Source organism: Physeter macrocephalus, chromosome 1 (genome assembly GCF_002837175.3).
Source record: "Physeter macrocephalus isolate SW-GA chromosome 1, ASM283717v5, whole genome shotgun sequence".
NCBI classification, from domain to species: Eukaryota; Metazoa; Chordata; class Mammalia; order Artiodactyla; family Physeteridae; genus Physeter; species Physeter macrocephalus.
In genome coordinates this window covers 19,945,954-19,967,882 of record NC_041214.2, presented here as the reverse complement: position 1 = coordinate 19,967,882, position 21,929 = coordinate 19,945,954, and the positions used below count along the sequence as shown (strand labels likewise).

Here is a 21,929-nt window from a genome sequence, read left to right as displayed (position 1 = left end):
CATCTGGGTCTACAGTCCTACTAAAGTTCAGAAGCCTTAGCTTGACTTGGAAGCAACCTAATCCTACCAGTGGACCAGTGGTTCTCAACAGGAGAGGTTTAGCCCCGAGGGGACATTCAGCAAAGTATGAAGACACTTTTAGTCGTCACAACTCAGAGGGCATAAGGTGGTTACTATTGGCATCTAATTGGTAGGGTCCAGGGATGCTGCCAAGCAGACTAAAATGCACAGGACGAGCCCCGAACAAAGAATTACCAGACCAAAATGCCTATAATGTTAAGAATAAGAAACCCTGCAGCAGCCTAACAAAATATCATTAATTCCATGACTTTAAGCTCATTTCTCATTTGTCACGTATTTTTGGAGTACAGAGTTACAGTACTTGCCTTCAAAGATTGAACTAGAATATGAAACTGTTCTGCATACCTACCATGCATACATTTAAACCATATTCAGAGATCACCAGCATCAGATAGAATAATGCATGCCGAAAACATTGTTGACTCTTTTTATAATTTCCAAAATACATGAAGCTATTAAATATGCATAAATCATTAACCATTCATTTAACAAGTGCATGAAAGAGCGAAGTCCTGACAGTTTCTATGCATAATTTTCACTTATGAACCTGCCTCTAGACTCTTTCTCATCCCCATTAAAGCCTTACCCGCCTTAAACATAATATCCCCTACCGTAACCAGGAAGAACATATGGAGTCCGTCTTTCATATCAGCAGATTTGAGCCACACACCTGACCCTGCAGGGCAGGAAAGTACATTATATTCTGAATCTGCCTGATGCCATTATGATACTCTCACTGAGGTATTAATATATAGAAACATTCCATTTGATGGACAAAATGCTAAGCAGAAATAAGCAAATGAATGAGTTTAAAAATGGGTATGAGTTAGAGAGTGAAAAAGAAAGAAGACTGGGAACAGAAAAAGAGAGTGAGAGAAAGAGCTTTTCAAAAAACGAAATCATCAAGGCTTATGCCAGAGATGTTGGGGATAATTACTTCAGCTATGTCCTTCTCTCAGCTTCCGAAGCCCTGCCATTGTCCACAATTTGTGACTTGGTCCTGTATTATTCTTGATCAACTTGTCAGTCTGTCGGTTAGAATTTGCCATCAAACTAAACTTTTACCAGCTGCTACCCTTATGCCCATGGACTTAAACCAGCCACTCTTTCCCACATTTTATACTCTGAACTAAATTGTGTGTGAAAATTACCTTTGATTGACTTTAGTGAGAGCCTTATACAAACAACTGAGGGCAGATTTCAACTGCCCACTGCCAAAATAGCCCTCTGTCCCATCTGTTGGATGCACATATCATTAAGACTTTTATTAGCCTCGGAAATGGAGGACTCATTTTATGGTGTTAGCTAAAAATCTACAAAAGTCCTTGAAAAGCAGTTCTTACTGGTCCTGGTAACCACTGCATCTGAGCAAATGCTGTTAAAGAGCCAGACTGGGAACAGATATTGAAAGATAAGAATGCCTCTAAAATGATAGCACCAAACTGTAATTTCATGTCTATAAATTCATACTTTACATTAAACTGCTCAAAGAAAATGTACCTATTGTCCTTCCAAAATGGAGATTTTTGAAAATTTAAGTTTTGAAAGAAAATAAGAAAAATTCCTCAGAAACATTTGGGAAAACATAATTTCTTGAAGAAACCACTGTGAAGGAAAGACACGGCATAAGAGTCACCATCAGAAGAAATCAAGAACTTTCTCGGAAAAGTTATAAAAGCCTTAACCATGAGGGGCCCAGGGAGAAGTAATGATCTTTTACCAGTAGAAGAGAATAAAATCATGGAAGCCTAATATGGCTTTTTACAGTTCTGCTTACCGTTACACATTAAACAATTTACCCCTTGTGGATGAGTTCCTGAAGCCTGCTGAGATGTTGCACTCAGAGAAACGAGTACATGCTGTTTTCTTCTGTTGAGGTTTATTTTTATTAAAACAAAAAACTTAGAACAACTAAAAAAAATTCATTTTTACTGAATTTTACTCTTTCTAAGAAGACCAACAGCATGGATGAACATTTATCCAATGTTTGTAGTAAGTCCAACAATCAAAGACAATGGCTTATACATTCATGCCTAGTCAATGTCCTATGGGCTGGAATTCATAAAATAAAGGCAGCAGATGGCATACCTAAATTTAATTTGCTATTTGACTCATCCTTGTGTTACCACTCTGAAATGCAGACACTGAATGTTTATCTAACACTGTTAGAAAACACAAGACCATGCTTTGAGCAAGTTTATCATGTAATCTGATGCTGGATCATCAATCCTGAGAATGAAAATAGTAGCCCATCCACAGAGGCACTCTCTTCAGATTCAGAGGGACCAATCAATATTAAGAGTAATTTAAGAGTATTATCACCAGCCAATACTCCATGTATCAGGGATGGCATTTCATACAGTTTGGGATCACTTCTCATGACAGGAAAGCAATACCAGAGACCATCAAAAAGAAGAATGTGCTTTGATTCTGCTGTTCTAATTTGAAATTAAAGAGGCTATTTTTGTGTGTTTCGGCCTTACCTCCCAATGTTCCATTAATGTGATTGCTTTTCCTTATGGGTTCTTCTCTTGAATACTGTGCTCTTTGATTGTCCATTAGTATGTATACATCAGACCAATATTCTAGACCACCACACTCTAAAATGAATACTTTTCGAGACTTATGTTACTGCTTCTGGCAGCTGTCAAAATAATTCCTGCTGACATCATGTTTAACAGACTTGCCTCCCAGTCAGATCAATGTTGGGGAGCAGCATGGAGTGCTACAAAATTAGGTCATTAATTGTGAAGCAAGCTCACCCCCTGCTTGCATTTGGAGACCAAAAAACTCTGAAGTTAAAAAAAAAACTGAACAATCAAAGATTCTGGAATCTTCTTTTAAATCTCAATAAAGGTGTCAATTTAGCTATTTAATTCTCAGAGTTCTTCGGAAGAATTTTATTATTTAAAAGTATGGTGATATGATACCTAGTCCTCCAAAGGGCCCTGAAAACATTCCCACATTAAAATATACACCACTCCTCAAGGGTGAAAATCCAAGTGCTAACACCCATCGTACTGACCATCTTTCTGAGCACTCAAATGTTAACTTTTTCAAGTGACCACAGAAGAATCTGTTGTTAACCTGTTACTCTCAAGTGTCAACCTGAGTGGTCGTCATAGTATTTGCCTATAAAATTACCTCATAATAATATAAAAGAAACAGAAGAGTCTCAGTGACTTAGAACCTGGGAAGAGAAAAAAAACCAATCTGGTAGTTAGAACCAGATTGCCAAATGACAGCATCAGCTGCATTATCTGTGTGCCTGGAGGCTTCCCTTCCAAACTAATTTTAAGAATAAATTGAAATTGAACTGGAGCCATGCAAAGTAGAACACAGACCTTTTTGAAGATTCATATCAGGTAAAGAGTAAACAGGTTGTCAGAGAATACTGACATTTTCTTTTTAGAATTGATTTTATGCTTTTATTTTTCTACCCATATGGCATTTTATATTATTAACATTTATTTATTAAAACCCTGCCCTTTCCTCAAAAGGTTTTAAGGAGTTGGAATGTTCTGTTACAGCATTTTAAGATAAAAATAGCTCCCCATTGTCTTACAAACTAGAATAAAACAAATATTTCTATTTGAATTAAAGGTGGAAATGTACACCTTCTTACAAGTTTGTTTCCAAAGCTGTTAAGATGGAAATACAAAAAAGGTCATTTATTAATTTAAAAATTCAAAATAACCTGGAATCTTTCCCTAAAATCCATCATCTAATACATAAATCAAAGATCAAAATATTAAGATGGTCTATAAGAATTAACAAAGATAAATCTTTTGTAGATCCAAAAACAGGTTGATTTATTTGGCATCATTCCAATCTACCTCCCTACTCTTCTGTCCTGATTAATTGCCCTCAGCAAGGAGCTGTAACCTAGTTATGCTGTTTTCTTAATTCCTATTGATGGGGTGTTGATACAAGGATAAAACAAGAACCAACTGCCTTTTAACTAACCCATTCTTCATGAGTTAATCAATCACAACTTGTCCATTTTAATTATCTCCCAAATTCCTAATAGAGATATGCTTGCAGTTTCCAAATATTTGCATGATTAAAGATGTTTTCCTTGTTTCAATAAGGAACCTCAAACTGATGAGTAAGGTGGCAAGATTTATGGGATGAAGTTGTCCTGTTCATCTCCCAGCTTTCAAAAATACTGGTCTGCAATTCAGTAACAAAACAACATTCCCACCAGAGATATGCAGACTATGTCCATTAATGATGATGAGCATGTTTAAAAAAATATATGTATGTACCAACAGCAGTAGACGCCAGGGAGAAAAGCCTCCAAGAAAATGTTTACTAGCCTCCCTCTTCATATCCATAAAGAGGCAGTCTATTTGAATATTAAACATAATTACACAAAGCTAACAGGCCATTGGTACACCTGGATAACATTTTCAGGTCGTTTTTGCCCTCCTTGGAGCCATACCACAGATTGTGTCATCAATCAGTTATAACACTCAAATTACAGGGAAATTCTGGCTGCTTCACAAACAACTGGACAGTTCAGTTATGATAAAACGTGAGCAGAATTTTCATTGCATTGACTGACAATCAGTTATGTTGACTGGATGCAAACAGAAACAAAAGCTAACTTTTTCCAAAAATAACTTCCCATTTAGGAACTTCCCTCTTCTATCACCTAAAATCCTATCATGTTTTAAACATCAGAATTGAAGTAATAATGTTCCTCTTTCATAGTAAATGGTCTAGCAACTGATGACAGAATATGATGGTGATGGCGACAACAATGATGATGATACCGGGTTTCTGAGAGAATAATTTTTATATAAAATTTTTCCTATTCAATATCCAATAGGCACAGATATATGTACAAAGTAATTGAACTCCTCCAAGTCATCAGAACTGTTTTCTCTGACTGAACACAAGTTGCACATTCCCTGATTTATCTCTCTTCCCTTGAATCATCTGGTCCTTTAACAGTGAAGAGCCCTCTATTTACTTCTCACCCATCAGTTCTAGGTAGCACTCAAGTTGAGAGAATGGTTTGCCCAGAATCATCAACTGACCCAACTGTTAAACCCACACTCTACAAAAAATAAGAAAGATGTCAAGAAAACTACTTCCTTACAATTTGTGTCTAACCACTAATACACCTGGCACCGCAGAGCCTGAAGAGCAGAAATCGAGCCCATTTCATCTCTGAATACTCAGAGTCACTTTGAGCCACTCCTCCCAGGAGGGGTGATCATCACTTGCCCCTCCTGAGAGGAGAGACTTATCTGCCTGGTGAAACTTGGGAGAGCCTGACATCCATGACAACATCATCCTGGAGGCAGGGTACTGTTTAGAAACATAGAGAGTACAGGTCCCTCTCTCCTTCTCTTGGACCCGTCTATCCTTCAGTGGAGCTTTTTTTATACAGCTCCAAAAACAAGTTATACTTCAATATCATAAATCATATAATTAAATGTAATCAAATGTAACTATATATACATTTGTATATACTCACTGAACTTCCATCTAAACAGTATAACTTATAATCCAAGGTGGGTGTTCAAAACATGCCTGTAAACATTCTTCTGAATATATTCTTAGTATTTTACAATCACACCGACAGCATTAGCCTACTGACCTTAACACTGAAGTCACAATAAACTTTTTGGCCTTGAACAAAACAGACCAAGAACCCACAAGTTAATGTCATTCCCTTTGTTAACTCAGTCTAGAGTTTCCCAAAATGTGTTCCCAAAATCACTGGTCCTAAGTGATGCTTTTGAGGAAAACGTTCCACAACCAAACACAATGGTCTAGCAATAGTCCTAAACCTTCTAATTTAGCTGGACTTAACAAACCTGGCACTCTACTGTGAGATAAGTTTGGGAAATGCTGTATCAGAGTCCCTTTTTGATAATTTACAATACATATTAACAACTCTAAAAAGCCCTACACTAAATGAGTTTGTTTATTTTAGTTTAAAGCAAACACGTTTGACATTAGAACCCTTTCCTATTTAACACCACGGAATATGCCTGGGGAAGTGCTCTTCCAGAAAGTGAGACATCACATAGGATGAATCATAACTCCATGGGGCAGTTTACGGCCTCTCCAAAATCTCATGCTGTTACATGAAACACAAACAGACACAAAGGTGCCTCTTGGCTTATTAATCACCAAAGCTGTGCATAAAAAAGAAGAATTTAAATATATAAACATGAGATGGGAAGCAGCAATTTTAATGTCTATGAAAAATTATTGCAACTGACAAAAACAAATGTTAATTACTAACGGAAAATCCTAATTGCCCTCCACTTGCATTCACAAAGACCAAGTGAAATAAATTCTCTAGCATGTTTACCATCCCAAGTACAATACCACAAGTCATCCACAAATGATTATGTCATTCTTTTTTTTAGCCATCCAGACCCGAACCCCTACTCTAAGTTGTTACACATGACAGAGTTGCTCTAGACTCCCTTCTTTCAGGCGATGGTGGAGTTTATACAACAGCTAATATTTCCTGTTGTAACTGTATTGTTGTCTCAGTGGAACAGTCAATACTGAAATTTAAGAAAAAAGCTACCTGACTTTCTAAAGCAGACACTGATGTTTTATGGAATTTCTTCAGCCGGTTAGATCTGGTACCCTAGGGAGGCATGGCTGAGGTCAATACTACAGATTAGTTTCCTCATACTGTTGGGAGTCCTATTGATATTAACCTTAATTAAATGCCATATTAGGCAAATTGAATGGATTTGGTCCCAGTCCCTGTCAGTCAGATTAGTAAGAGTGACCAACAGAGTAGCACACTCACGGAAAAATTCACCAGAAGTCAAGAGTGTATAGAAAGAGGTAGGAACTGTTGAGAGACAAGTCTTCATGGATCCCTCTGTTTCTGCATGTCTTGGGACAGCTTTTATTTTGGACTATCTTTTCAAAGATGTTTGTACAGCAAACAACTTGAAAGACAGAAATGACATCCCCCTCCAGGGCAAAGGAAAGTTCTGTTTGCCATTCAGGATATTAAAGCTAATGTCTCCTCTGGGGTAAAAGTTGGGCAGATTTGCTAGCAGCTCCCTTATAAGACTGAGAGGTTCCTAAACTTGGTATACCTCAATTGTGACACAAACCTTCGCACCCAGCATCTACCTGGGCCCACCTCCACATCATCCTCATAGGGCTGGGGAGTAAAAGGACTGAAACAAACATAAAGCTTATGCTGTCTGCTGTGCTTGCATAATAAAGTCCTTCAATGTTGATCCAGGAGTTTTGTCTTCTGCCAGCATCTATGAAACTGTGGCTGGATAACCTTTTATCTTGTACGTAGGATAGTATCTCAGACCCTTCACACTTTTTGACAAAGACCCAGATTAATGTACAGAGGTAACATGCTTATAAGCTGGAGGACTCAAACGTATAATTATATCAATTCTCCCCAATTGATCTATAAATCAGGACAACACCAATCAAAATTCCAGCAGGATTTTTCTATTTTCATAGAAATTGACAAGTTGACACTGAAATATATACGGAAATGGAAAGTACTTAGAGTAGCCAAAGCAATCTTGGAAAAGAACTAAGCTGAAGGATTTATATACTCTCTGACCTTAAGACTTACTATATAGTAATTAAGACACTGTGATAGTTGTATGAAATTAGAGAAGTAGATCAATGGAACACAATATGAAATCCAGAAATTACCCCGCACGTATACGGCCAAATGAATTTGACAGAGACACCGACTATAATTCAATGGGGAAAGAAAAGCCTTCTCAGCAAATAGTACTGGATCTACTGGATACCCATGTTTTTTCAAATGTGTTGATCCGTAACTTACATTGTGCATAATGACCTGAACTACAAAGCTCCCATAAGAAAACATAGGCAAATATGTTTGAGGCCTTGGGATAGTCAAAGACTTCTTGGGAAAAAATGTAAAAGACCCAAATTATAAAAGAAAAACAATAATAAAAAGGCAAACAATTAACTTCTTTTAAAAGGCAAAAGACTTCAATAGATGCTTCACAAAAGAGGACGTACAAATGGTCAAAAAATTCATGACAAGATGTTTAATGTCTTTGGCATCAGGGAAATACGAATTAACACCACAATTAGATACCACTGCACACTCACTAAAATTACCAAAATTAAAGACTATAACACCAAAATGTTAGGGAGAATGCAGAGCAACTGGATACTGGGGGAAGCTTAAAATGATACAACAACTGTGGAAAAATGTGTGGCAGAATCTTAATAGTGTGAAACCCTCCCTACATTATTATTCAGCAATTCCATTCTTATATTCACCTCCCTCCAAAATGAAAACATACGTCTACAAAAGGTCTTGTACACAAGGTTCATTGCAGCTTTATTCATGATAACACAAAATTGGAAACAATACAAATATCCACCAACAGGAGAATAAACCGTGGTATACAATAGAATACCACTCATTAATAAAAAGGAACAAACCAATAATACAAACAAAACACTAATAAATCTCAAAAATGTCATCTTGAATGAAAGAAGCCAGACACAAAGAAATATATACCATATGACCTCATTTATATAAAGTTTTAGTACAGACAAAATTAACGCATGAAGCTAGAAATGGGAATAGTGGTTGCCTGAGGGGAGTACAGAAATAGACTGGAAAGATGCTCAAAGGAACTTCTTACGCTGATGAAAATGTTCTACACCTTGACTGGGATGTCAAATTCTATAGAATTTGTTCTATATAACTCTCAAATCAAAAAAATGTTAAAGGCTATAAAATAGATTTTATTTAAAACTCCTTTACCTCCAGACCATTCTAGGTCTGACATCCAAATCAGACAGGCTGAACTTCAGATTATTTGCTCTGTTTCCACAGGTGTTAAGAGAGATATACTTGCAGACTTTACACAGCTACCAGGGCAACAATGCCAGGAAAACCTTTAATCAAGATTTGATAGTGCCTATTTGTAATCAGGAGAAGAAAACAAAGAACACCCCGGATTATAAAAGCAGGTGAAACCCACCAAAAGACGTAATCAGGCACAATGTTGGCGTTCTTCTTTCTCGTGGCTGTGACCCTAGCCTCTGCTCACCATTCCGGTGAGCGCTTTGAAGGGTAAGTGACTGACACCTTAAGTGAGCAAGCCCTTCCTTGCTAGCCAAAAAATGTGAACACATTACCCAATTTTAAATTTTCTCTCCTTCTTCTGTATCTCACCAGTCAGTGAGAAGGTGTTCCGTGTCAGTGTTGAAGATGAAAATGACATCAACTTACTCCGTGAGTTGGCCAGCACCATGCAGGTAAATAATAATTCTATGCTATAGGGTTTCCTTCACACTTATTTTAAAATCTTAGATTACACTATGATTCCATCAAAGGAAGAAAGACATGAAATATTAACTATAGCACTTTTGTAGCAAGAAATAAAAACTTGAAAAACATTTAGTGCCCCCACGCCTTCTTTTTCTGCCTAAATTAGATTGCCATAAGCCCTATAGTATTATAAATCCAGGGTAACTTTTTGAAGAGCTGCCAGAGCATGACAACTGAATGAGCTGAAACTGTTGCAAAGGTCATAGAACATCTAATGTACAGTAACTTCCCTTCTAAGGCAAAAGAGAAAAATGATCAGCTTGGATATTACAGAAAAACTGGGCTTTTGTCCAACTTGATATTCATTTCCACATCCCATGTATCATCTGTCCTCTTTGATTTTCTTTCATTCCAAATCAAACAGCTTGAGTTTTCATGACCTTGATTCAGGCCCTCTTAATGATATGGCATGAAGGAGGTAAAGAAGGTAAAAAGCCAGGAGTGATTTTCATACTTTTACTTTCAAGAAACCAAAATCTCTAGGCTACTTTAGGTTAAAAAATCCCCTGTATATGGGATGAAAACTGACAGTTTTAATTATATATATAGTGTGTGTCAGGAAGCTATTGCTGACCACAATAGTTTACTTGATCCAATGCTGTCTTTTCATGACTATAGAAACCAAAATATTCTACTAGCTCCTAAGTATCTATCTATCCATCCATCCATCTATCTTTCTATAGTTATCTTTTTAGTTTTTAAGGTGTGGAGGAAAAAAGAAGGTACAGAGTGTCATAATCTGAAACAGATTCAGAAGGTTAGAATTCAAAGAGAATATAAAGTCATCTATTGCAGGCTTTCACTCAAATTTGAACTTCCTCAGTGGAAACAGCATCCCTGGTTACTAGCCCTGATAAAAACTGTTTGAGCATTTCCAAGGATAGTGGGAATACTGCTTTTTCAAGGTAGCAAATTTGCCTTACAAATCATTTTAATCGTTACACTGAGCTGAAAGCTACCTTCTCTATCTTTGACCCATTGGACCTAGCTGAGTCAAATACTGTCTCACTTCTAAGATTTATCTTTTCCAGGCCTTCCATCATTTCTCTTAGCACTGGTTTACAGACACTTGATCACTCTGGTCACCTCTGAATATAGCTCAATCTTTCTGTCTATATTTCTTTTTTAAAATGTGGCTCTCAGAATTGACAATGGACCTCCAGGCGTGCTCTGATTAATACACGCCGCAGGACCACTGCCTGCTTTCATTTGTACAGCAGACACTTATTAATGGGGCCTAAGATTCTCTTTAACATCTTGAACAGTTAGAATGCTCTTAGCTTATAGTAAACCTATTGCCAATCAAAACTATTAGGCGATTTTTTTCTCACATGAATCACCCTCAAGCAAGGTATTCTTCCTTCTATACTTGCCTAATTGATTTTTTAACCAAAATGCAGGATTTTAGATTTACTCTGTTAAAAATTATCTTGATAGCATATTGAGACAGTTTTAAAAATTCATTCACTCATCCAAATAATTCTTTGCCCTAACTTTGTATCACCAGCAAGTTTGATAAACATGCCTCCTTAACTTTTATCTTTGTCACTGATGAAGGAAAAACATTAAGTAAGTCAGGGGTCAGCACAGACTTAGAGGCACTCTTCATGGTTCATTCATTTAATACCTACTTATCATGAGGCTCCGATATGCCAGACAGTGTTAAGTAAGCACTGAAAGTGGTTCATTAACCAACTCTCCTTGGATGGGTTTGCTCTACTACCCAAGTTACTGCGGTGTTACCTAGAGCTAACACTGTGCTTTCCAGCTTGTAAAGAAGAATATAAATGCAGAGACTTGGTCAAACGCTTTGCTACGATCCAGATTCAGCATTCTGTCAGGCTAGTGGTCTCTTTCAATAATAACATGAAGTTAATTGGGCTTGACTTATTCTTTTTTTTTTTTCTTTTTTTCTGGCTTGACTTATTCTTGCTTTAAGCCGTGCCGGCTCCCAAGGATCATGGCTTCCTTTTCTGAATATTCACAGTCCGTCTGCTTCCAGTTTACTCTGCCAGTATCCATGCCAGGCCCCTGGAGCTCCCGCTTCTGGAATTCACGTGTCTTCCTGTTCACGAAACCCAAGCCACGCCCCCTCCACTCCTCAGTGATCCCTTCAAGCTCTGATTCCTCCAAGATTGCTCAGAAAGTTCTGCATTCACATCCTCAGTATTTTTTTAGTTACCTAAAATTCAGCATTTTCTGGTGGTCAAAAGCAGAGAATCTGGACTCAGACTTCCTGGGTTCGATTCCTGGCTCTACCACTTGCTAGCTGGACCTTGGATGCCTCTCTGGGTCTCAACTTTCTCATTTGTCAAATAAGGAGAATAAGAGCATTTACCTTACAGGACTGTTGTGAGATTTAAAAGAATTAATATAAGTAAAGCACTTAGAAAGAACTTATATAGTAAAAACTATGTAAGCGTTTGTTATCATTACTGTCATTAGATCCAGGATTTTGAATGCAACTTGCATTACCAGACTAATCCCCTCTCTCCTTATCTATCCTGGGCCTCAATGTTCTCTTTCCAAAGAAGGTTTTTCTGCTAAAATCATAATATTTGAAAATTTCTTTACTTATGGTAATTTCACCTCTCAGTAGAAGTAGAAAAAACAAGAGATAGTATAACTCCTTAGAAAAGACAAAAGCCAAACAAGAGTTCAATCTGGCTACTTCCTCTCTTCCAGCTGCAAACATTATACTTCAGCTCCAAGCAGTGAGACTGCGTGTTTCTTCTTTATTCATTTTATTTCCAACATGATTGAAAAAGAGATTTTTAATTGACAGATGAATGGATAAAGAAGGTGTGGCACATATATACAATGGAATATCACTCAGCCATAAAAAGAAACGAAATTGAGTTATTTGTAGTGAGGTGGATGGACCTAGAATCTGTCATACAGAGTGAAGTAAGTCAGAAAGAGAAAAAGAAATACCATATGCTCACACATATATATGGAATCTAAGAAAAAAAAGAAAAGGGTCATGAAGAACCTAGGGGTAAGACAGGAATGGAGATGAACTGATTCACTTTGTTATAAAGAAGAAACTAACACACCATTGTAAAGCAATTAAATTCCAATAAAGATGTTAAAAAAAAAGAGAGTTTTACTCTCCTTAGCAATCTTGCAAGTGCAGCATATTCTGGACTGTAGCCTTCCTGATAAGATCATTACAAGGGCATCCAGTCTTTGTATTCATCCTTGGCCATGTGTCCTTCCTCCCTGCTTTTGAACATGTCCTTTTAAAAGTTGAATGTATTGGAGAGAACTGTGACCACAATGGACTCTAGCAGCATATCCATATGTAACTGTATAGTAAGGATTTTATTTTATCTCCTTGTTCCTTTATTGGAGACATTCACCACGAAACCTATTCTCTTTTCTCAGTACTTTCTTGAACTCTGTTTCTGTAGTTTCAGGTGCATGCCCAAGGTAACTTGGTTACAGTCTTCCAATGTTCCCATCACTTCCATTATGATTGTAAGCTTCTCCCTGCTGTCTGGAACTAGGCCTAGAGTAGAGGTCATTTCCTCTTCCAACAAGAAAGGAAAACTCCATCAAGATAAATGAAGAGTCTATCATATGCTCAACTCACAGTCAAACGTAATGTGAAGAAACAAATTTGTGTAAATATGTGAAGAACCAAAATTCCCCAACACAAATATTTGTTCTTTTATGAATCCTTCTTATTCCCAAAAGAATTTAAGGTGAATACACTACTTGCTTTTGTGCTGGTCTTGTAATATATTTTAGGAAGGACTCTCTAAGTATTAGCCAGCTGGCTGATTAAGTTGACATTCCCACAGTGGTAGCACTTAAAGATATTCCTTCATCTTCCAACAAACGGTTCTTTGTCACTCAGGTTCCTGGATTTATAATTTTATAACCTCAGTTTTATAACTCCTTTACATATAATAATTCAATTCCCCATATCTCATATCACATATTTTACTCCACTTCCCTATTTTAAACATATATCTCATTCACAAAGTGTTGGTAATTACCGAAATTTATATTTATCTCCCTGTACCAATATTTTATTATTTGTAACCATACTTAATGCATTGTAAACATCTATAAGGCTATAATGTTGCTCCTGATTTTTGGCTCCGTTTCTCCTAAGAACCGGGGACTAACTCCGGGTTACTAAGTCTGCATCATATTTGCAGGACTCCATAGTGTTGGATGTTGGTATGTTTGCTGACCAATTTTCTCCTTGTCAAACTGGAGTTGTTACAGGACCTCAGGTTACGTCTGCAAGTCTTCTGTCAAACATGCTTATGAGATTTCTCTACCCCATTTAAAAATATATATATGTATTTTCTTAAAGGGGGTTGAGAAATTTTATATATATATATTATATATATATATATTTTATATATATATATATATATAATATATATATATTTCTCCCAATATTTGGCAGAGCCGGGACAAACGTTTGCACAAGAGGTTAGAAGATTAGGGAAGGCAACTTTCAAGTTAATATCAGAAGGAAAACCATCCAAAAGGCAATTAGACTGTTCTGAAGTAGTACTAGATATACTCAAGATTGTATTAGAATCATCACCAAGGATATTGTGCAGGTATTTGTTACTCTAAGTGGTAAGCTAGCATCTTAATGTAGGTTCTTCCAGAGCAGACCCTTAGACAAAGATTCAAGGGCAAAGATTTCATCTGGAAAGTACAGGGAGCCTGGGTAGACAAGTGAGGAGTGATTCAGCGAAGGGAGGGCAGCAAACAAAAGGGGCACTATTAAGCCAGCTACCACAGAGGATGACTAGAGCTTTAATCCTACAGAGAAATTCCAGGAAAGGGTGCAAACCACATGCATCAAAATTATCCCACCTGAGAAATGACAGGATTGGAATATTTAGACATCAACTTGCTAGGGTCATTGGTTAAGCACTTCTCTGGAAAGAGTTATTTCTCTGGCACCTCCTGCCTGCTGCGAGCTGTTAGGCTTTTTCCAGTTTGGGGGAGTTTTCAAGCACAGAGATGCAGATCTTGGCAGTGGGGAGTCTCCTGAGCACGCTAAAAGGCCCCAGTGTTAGGTGTGAGTGGGGCGCTGTCAAGTTGCCTACAGATGCTTGGAGGACTTTATGTGCTTTAACAATTCTAAACCTCTGTGTCTATAATAAAGATACACCTCCCTCTCCCATCCCACCATGGAATGACAGGCATTTATTAAGAACACAAATTCAGAGTTCACTTTTAAAAATATTCTTTCTCCTATAATGTGCTTCTCTTCATGGCCCTTCTCTTTACAATGCTGGCTAACTAGAATTCATCACCAGCCCTTGCTTTCTCTGTCTTTATCATGATAAGACTTTATACTTCCTCCACTATTTTTTTTTAAAAATATTTATCTATTTATGTATTTGGCTGTGTTGGGTCTTAGTTGCGGCGTGCAGGATCTTCGTTGCGCTCACGGGCTCTTCATTGCAGCATGCGGGCTTCTCTCTAGCTGAGGCACGCGGGCTTCTAGAGCATGCAGGCTTAGTTGCCCCTTGGCACGTGGGATCTTAGTTCCCCGACCAGGGATCGAACCCGCGTGCCGTGCATTGGCAGGCGGATTCTTAACCACTGGACCACCAGGGAAGTCCCCCTCCACTATCTTTTAACCTCTCACCTTTATCCTCTCATCTTTGACTCAATAGATCACATTCTGCAGCCAATCCTTGTCAAATTATCAGTACTCTCTCTTTTCAGTACCTTAGTGACAACCACGCTCACACTATTTCTTTTGGAATCCCTCCTGTGTAATCCTAATGTCCCTGCCTCCCATTCCCCTGACCTTCCCTATGACCCTGACTCATGATTCAGTACCCTCTAGACATCTACAGAGGTTTGAAGATTACCAGGACAGGATATAGGCACCTGGATTCTCCACAGGTATATCTAAAATTGAGTCATCTTATTATCTTACATCATCAGTTTCTATTTAACAACCTCTAAGTCTGCCCAAACTCCCTTCTAAGTTCCAAGGCAATGGTCCTAAATACCACCACCTGTCACATCTCCATCCTGAGACTAGCTCATAAATATCTAAACAGGTATTGAGTGAGACACAGGGCACAGAAAGATCAAATGTCAGGGACACCTCAGGTTTCTAGGCCTTTACTCAGCTCAAGCAAAGAACAGAAAAACAGAGACCTGTGAGAGGCAGAATGTCATTGGTTAATATTTTCCCAAGGAAAAAGGAGATCTGAAACCACACATCCACAAAGAAAAACATTAGAATTATCAAATATGTCACCCTACTTTTGTGCACAATTTCCTCTAAAATCTCCCCATGTTTGATTTGCTCACTAGTGTATTCCTGGTATCAGGCACAGAGCCTAGCACATAATAGGTCCTCAGTAATAGCTGATGAATAATTGAACAAATGAAAATGTCAGCACATTATTGGATCCTCAAGAATATTTTGTTTCTGGCCATGGTGCCAACATGACCACTGTGGAAAGATACATTTTTCCTCCCTGATGGATTCTCCACAGGTCAGGGATGTTCTTGGTTCCACACATTACTATGACTTGTATAGCACTGAGTTCCAAGATAAACTCATAAAATGAGTCCATTAAAAAGTAAGAGAAAGCTCAATTTCTCGCTTTTAAATTTTGTGGCTCCAGTTAATTCAGCATCATTCATTCAGCACATACATCCATTACCACAAACATTGCTATCACAATAAGCAACTGTTCTAGAAAATCAATAAATAGAAGAGAGCAGTTATAGAATACTGCAATTAACTAGCATTATGGGAGATAATTATATGCTCTTCATGCTTGTTCATAATCAATTAATGCTATGTATGTATGTGTAAACACTTTTACTGACATCTAACTGCTTGGTCCCAACTCTTATTCATTCAAAGGAGAGATTTTTAAGAGATTTCATGGATAATTTGAGTCTGAAAATAACTCTTTGGAGTACAGCAATAGTGTGCTTGCTGGTGATAATTCACCCATTGAATTATAGGTGTCCAGTACAATACACCTTATTCCTTATTCAGACTGACTTCTGGAAACCAGATTCTGTCACACAAATCAAACCTCACAGTACAGTTGACTTCGTGTTAAAGCAGAAGATATTTTCACTGTGGAAGACGTTCTGAAGCAGAATTAACTACAATACGAGTAAGTTTATGTTTTATAGTTATGAAAATTCTCTCTCATGTATGCTCTCATCCTGGTCTCCAAAAAAACCTGAGAAGATAAAAATAAGACCAAGACAATGGCTTCCCCAGGGCCCCACAAACAGGTCACGGCAGAGCTGGCCCTGAATTCCAAGTCTTAAGATGTCAAGTCTGGTAGATTTTGTGTTTAGTTATTGCTCTAATAAAAACAGGTTTGACTCTTGGATCCCAACTCTTTAGCCAGATATTTGACCTGCTACTGGTTTACAAGTGATATATAGACTAAAGGGCAAACCAATGGATATTCTATTATCAGCCCAACACAGTTTTAGTCCCAAATCATATCAAGTCTTCTTGCCAGGTGATCACCAGACCTATTGTGAGCCATGAGGGTTCTTCGTGCTCCTTTAGATTAAGGACCAGACTAGAGTCAGACTGAGTGGTCCTTCTGTCGTTTTTCCTCCCAAAGTCCACAACTATCTCTAAGGGTAGGAGAAGGCATGGAGAGAAGGACTGAAAGAAAGGAAAGTGGTTCCCCAAAGGCCTAGAGTAGAGTTGGCTAAGCTGATCACGCCATGAATCTTCCCCAAATACCACACTGATCCATCTAAGCCTTTTAAGATGAGAATATCTTCTAAGTGGAGACAGTTGTCCATCTGTTGATCCAACAAATAGATAGTGAGCATCTACATATAACAAATGCTGAAAAAACAGATAGGGCCCATCCCCTTCAGGGGAAAATGAACAAAGAATTGCAATATGTGTAACAGATGTCAAGAAGAGTAAAGAGCTGGAATTGCAGGGGAACAGATCAAGTCTAGGGATCACGGAGGGCCATACTAGGAAAGGAGGCTTCAGCTGAGAACTAAAAGACGAGGAGTTAGCCAAACAAAGACAATGAAAAATCAGACTCTAGGTAGAGAACAGACTATATGTTAAGGCTTAGAACTTCCCTCAATCTGCATTTGAGGGAAGGAGGAAATGAGGTCTTTAGACTAAAGCAGAGTTTTTCCTCCAGAGAGTGGATCAGCAAGGAGCAAGGAGACAGTCTCACACTCCAGTCTTGAACATTCAAATGTTTATCCAACAATCCCCTACCATAAGCTCAAGTCTCCATTATATTTTGAGAAACTGTGACCTACATAATTTTAACAGAAATTTTCTCTTATTTTTCACATCCTAAAACTATAGAATAGTATTTATGCTAGTAAAGATATCAGAATTGTCACCTATAAAATCTGCATCTCCATTAGAAGAAGTGGTACAGCATAATGCAACAAGCAAATGCCTTGGGAAAAAACAGACAAGGCTTAAATCCTGACTCTGCAACTTCCTGGCTGTCTGACCTTGGATAATTTGCATAACCTTTCTGAGCTTCAGTTCCCTTGTCTTTATAAGGAAAGGATCCTTCTAACCTTATCTTCATAAAGTGAAGATATATATAATGCCACTCTCAAAGGGCTGTTGTGACAATGAAATAAAACAATATGTAAATAAATTGCAACTGATATTTTTATTGCTGTGAATGCTGCTATAGTTTACTCTTGTACAAAGAGGTAGATTATACATCTTTTAAAGGTCAACAGAAACTGTTTTGTTTAACCCCATTATCATGCTTCACACAGCTTGGCTATCTGCTTCTGCCTGAGGGAAGTGTCAAAATGTGACCTTAAGAACTGACTGCCTTTTTAAAACAAAGATATAATACAGTAAGTTTCAAAATGTGATTAAGATTCACGTCTGTGATATTTTGCTCTTCTTATTACACTAGGAAGGACTTCTAAAATCCTAGCCTATAGGACCCCTTAATAATATTCAAAAAGATGAGTTTCCTTATAATTCTTTAAGAAGAACAGAAGGAAGATCAACGACCATAAGCTAACCCTAGCCACCTGAATTGACATCCTAACTCTACTCAGATCACAAAGTAGTAAAACGGCTTCTAATCAGGTAACAATCTCCTTTTACCAGGAGGAAAACTCATGTCTTTTTTTAATGCATAAACTTTTAGGGAATTGTGTATGAATGCTGTCTCACGTAGAATATAGGATGTTCCCTGAAGGCTAAGATCTTGTTAATTTTTGCTTAGCACATTTGTGGCATATAATTTCCTAAATATTAAGTAATAATAACTCCCTAGAAATCCTGGAGCAGCACACCAGCAATATCCTTGCCGGGGCCGCAAGCAGTCCCTGTGCATCCCATTATTACCTCATGTGGTAACTAATATGTATTTAGATGGTTTCCTGCTGGCAAGAATTTGCAGTTGTTTTTCTATGTAACAGGAACCATCTACTGTACAAGTTCTACCAAAATAGCTTTTCAGATTTTTCAGTGGTTCCAACCCTCTTCACTAAGACTTTCATCATTTGGTAGTTTTAATCAGATTCTGAATTACCAAGGGAAAAAATTTAAAATGTGTGCACCAAGAAAAATAACAGTATTTTTTTAATAGATCTTTACTGGAGTGTAATTTCTTCAAAATACTGTGTTAGTTTCTGTTGTACAACAAAGTGGATCAGTCATATGCATAAATATATCTCCATATCCCCTCCCTCTTGAGCCTCCCTCCCACCCTCCCTATCCCACCCCTCTAGGCGGTCACAAAGCACCTAGCTGATCTCCCTGTGCTATGCGGCTGCTTCCCACTAGCTATCCATTTTACATTTGGCAGTGTATATATGTCCATGCCACCCTCTCACTTTGCCCCAGCTTCCCCCGCCACCCCATGTCCACAAGTCCATTCTCTACATCTATGTCTTTATTCTGCCCTGCAACTAGGTTCATCTGTACCATTTTTTTTAATTTAGATTCCATATATATGTGTTAACATACGGTATTTGTTTTTCTCTTTCTGACTTACTTCACTCTGTATGACAGACTCTAGGTCTATCCACCTCACTACGAATAACTCAGTTTCATTTCTTTTTATGGCTGAGTAATATTCCATTGTATATATGTGCCACATCATCTTTATCCATTCATCTGTCGATGGATACTTAGGTTGCTTCTATGTCCTGGCTATTGTAAATAGTACTGCAATGAACATTAGGGTCGATGTGTCTTTTTGAATTATGGTTTTCTCTGCATATATGCCCAGTAGTGGGATTGCTGGGTCATATGGTAATTCTGTTTTTAGTTTTTTAATGAACCTCCATACTGTTCTCCCTAGTGGCTGTATCAATTTACATTCCCACCAACAGTGCAAGAGGGTTCCCTTTTCACCACACCCTTTCCACCATTTATTGTTTCTAGATTTTTTAATAATGGCCATTCTGACTGGTGTGAGGTGATACCTCACTGTAGTTTTGATTTGCATTTCTCTAGTAATTAGTGATGTTGAGCATCTTTTCATGTGCCTCTTGGCCATCTGTATGTCTTCTTCAATGAAATGTCTATCTAGGTCTTCTGCCCATTTTTGGATTGGATTGTTTGTTTTTTTGATATTGAGCTCCATGAGCTGTTTGTATATTTTGGAGATTAATCCTTTGTCTGTAGTTTCATTTGCAAGTATTTTTTCCCGTTCTGAGGGTTGTCTTTTCATCTTGTCTATGGTTTCCTTTGCTGTGCAAAAGCTTTGAAGTTTCATTAGGTCCCATTTGTTTATTTTTGTTTTTATTTCCATCACTCTAGGAGGTGGGTCAAAAAAGATCTTGCTGTGGTTTATGTCAAAGAATTTTCTGCCTATGTTTTCCTCTTAAGAGTTTTATACTGTCTGATCTTATATTTATGTCTTTAATCCGTTTTGAGTTTATTTTTATGTATGGTGTTAGGGAGTGTTCTAATTTCATTCTTTTACATGTAGCTGTCCAGTTTTCCCAGCACCACTTACTAAAGAGGCTGTCTTTTCTCCATTGTATACCCTTACCTCCTTTGTCATAAATTAGGTTGACCATATGTGTGTGGGTTTATCTCTGGGCTTTCTATCCTGTTCCATTGATCTATATTTCTGTTTTTGTTACAGTACCATACTGTCTTGATTACTGTAGCTTTGTAGTATAGTTTGAAGTCAGGGAGCCTGATTCCTCCAGCTCTGTTTTTATCCCTCAAGACTGCTTTGGCTATTCAGGGTCTTTTGTGTTTCCATACAAATTGTAAAATTTTTTGTTCTAATTCTGTGAAGAATGCCATTGGTAGTTTGATAGGGATTGCATTGAATCTGTAGATTCTTTGGGTACTATAGTCATTTTCACAATGTTGATTCTTCTTCCTATCCAAGAACATGGTATATTTCTCCATCCGTTTATCTCATCTTTAATTTCTTTCATCAGTGTTTTATAGTGTTCTGAGTACAAGTCTTTTGCCTCCTTAGGTAGGTTTATTCCTAGGTACTTTATTCTTTGTGTTGCAATGGTAAATGGGATTGTTTCCCTAATTTCTCTTTCTGATTTTTCGTTGTGTGTATAGGAATGCCAGAGATTTCTGTGCATTAATTTTGTATCTTGCAACCTTATCAAATTCTCTGATTAGTTCCTGTAGTTTTCTGGTGGCATCTTTAGGATTTCCTATGTATAGTATCATGTCATCTGCAAACAGTGACAGTTTTACTTCTTCTTTTCCAATTTGTATCCCTTTTATTTCTTTTTTCTTCTCTGATTGCCGGGACTAGGACTTCCAAAACTATGTTGAATAAGAGCAGCAAGAGTGGACAACCTTGTCTTCTTTCTGATCTTAGTGGAAATGCTTTCAGTTTTTCACCACTGAGTATAATATTTGCTATGGGTTTGTCATATATGGCCTTTATTATATTGAGGTAGGTTCCCTCTATGACCATTTTCTGAAGAGTTTTTAACATAAATAGGTGTTGAATTTTGTCAAAAGCTTTTTCAGCATCTATTGAGATGATCATTTGTTTTTTCTCCTTCAATTTGTTAATATGGTTTATCACATTGCTTGATTTGCATATATTGAAGAATCCTTGCATCCCTGGGATAAATCCCACTTGATCATGGTGTATGATCCTTTTAATATGTTGTTGGATTCTGTTTGATAGTATTTTGTTCAGGATTTTTGCATCTATGTTCATCAGTGATATTGTTCTATAGTTTTCTTTTTTTGTGATACCTTTCTGGTTTTGGTATCAGGGTGATGGTGGCTTCATAGAATGAATTTGAGAGTGTTCCTCCTTCTGTAATTTTTTGGAAGAGTTTGAAAAGGATGGGTGTTGGCTCTTCTCTAAATGTTTGATAGAATTTGCCTGTGAAGCCATCTGGTCCTGGACTTTTGTTTGTTGGAAGTTTTTAAATTACACTTTCAATTTCATTACTTGTGATAGATCTGTTTATATTTTCTAATTCTTCCTGTTTCAGTCTTGGAAAATTGTACCTTTCCAAGAATTTGTCCATTTCTTCGTGGTTGTCCATT

The 21,929-nt window shown here is 37.5% G+C and overlaps 1 protein-coding gene across 1 annotated transcript in view; it reads left to right on the top strand.

The window, feature by feature from the left end:
* The first annotated feature begins 9,098 nt into the window (after positions 1-9,098).
* CPB1 (carboxypeptidase B1) overlaps positions 9,099-21,929 on the top strand; it is a 38,564-nt gene continuing 25,733 nt past the window's right edge. Inside the window, 4 exon segments of the mRNA XM_024131886.1 lie at positions 9,099-9,169; positions 9,279-9,354; positions 16,443-16,500; positions 16,503-16,566. Coding sequence (XP_023987654.1) covers positions 9,099-9,169; positions 9,279-9,354; positions 16,443-16,500; positions 16,503-16,566 — 269 coding nt within the window.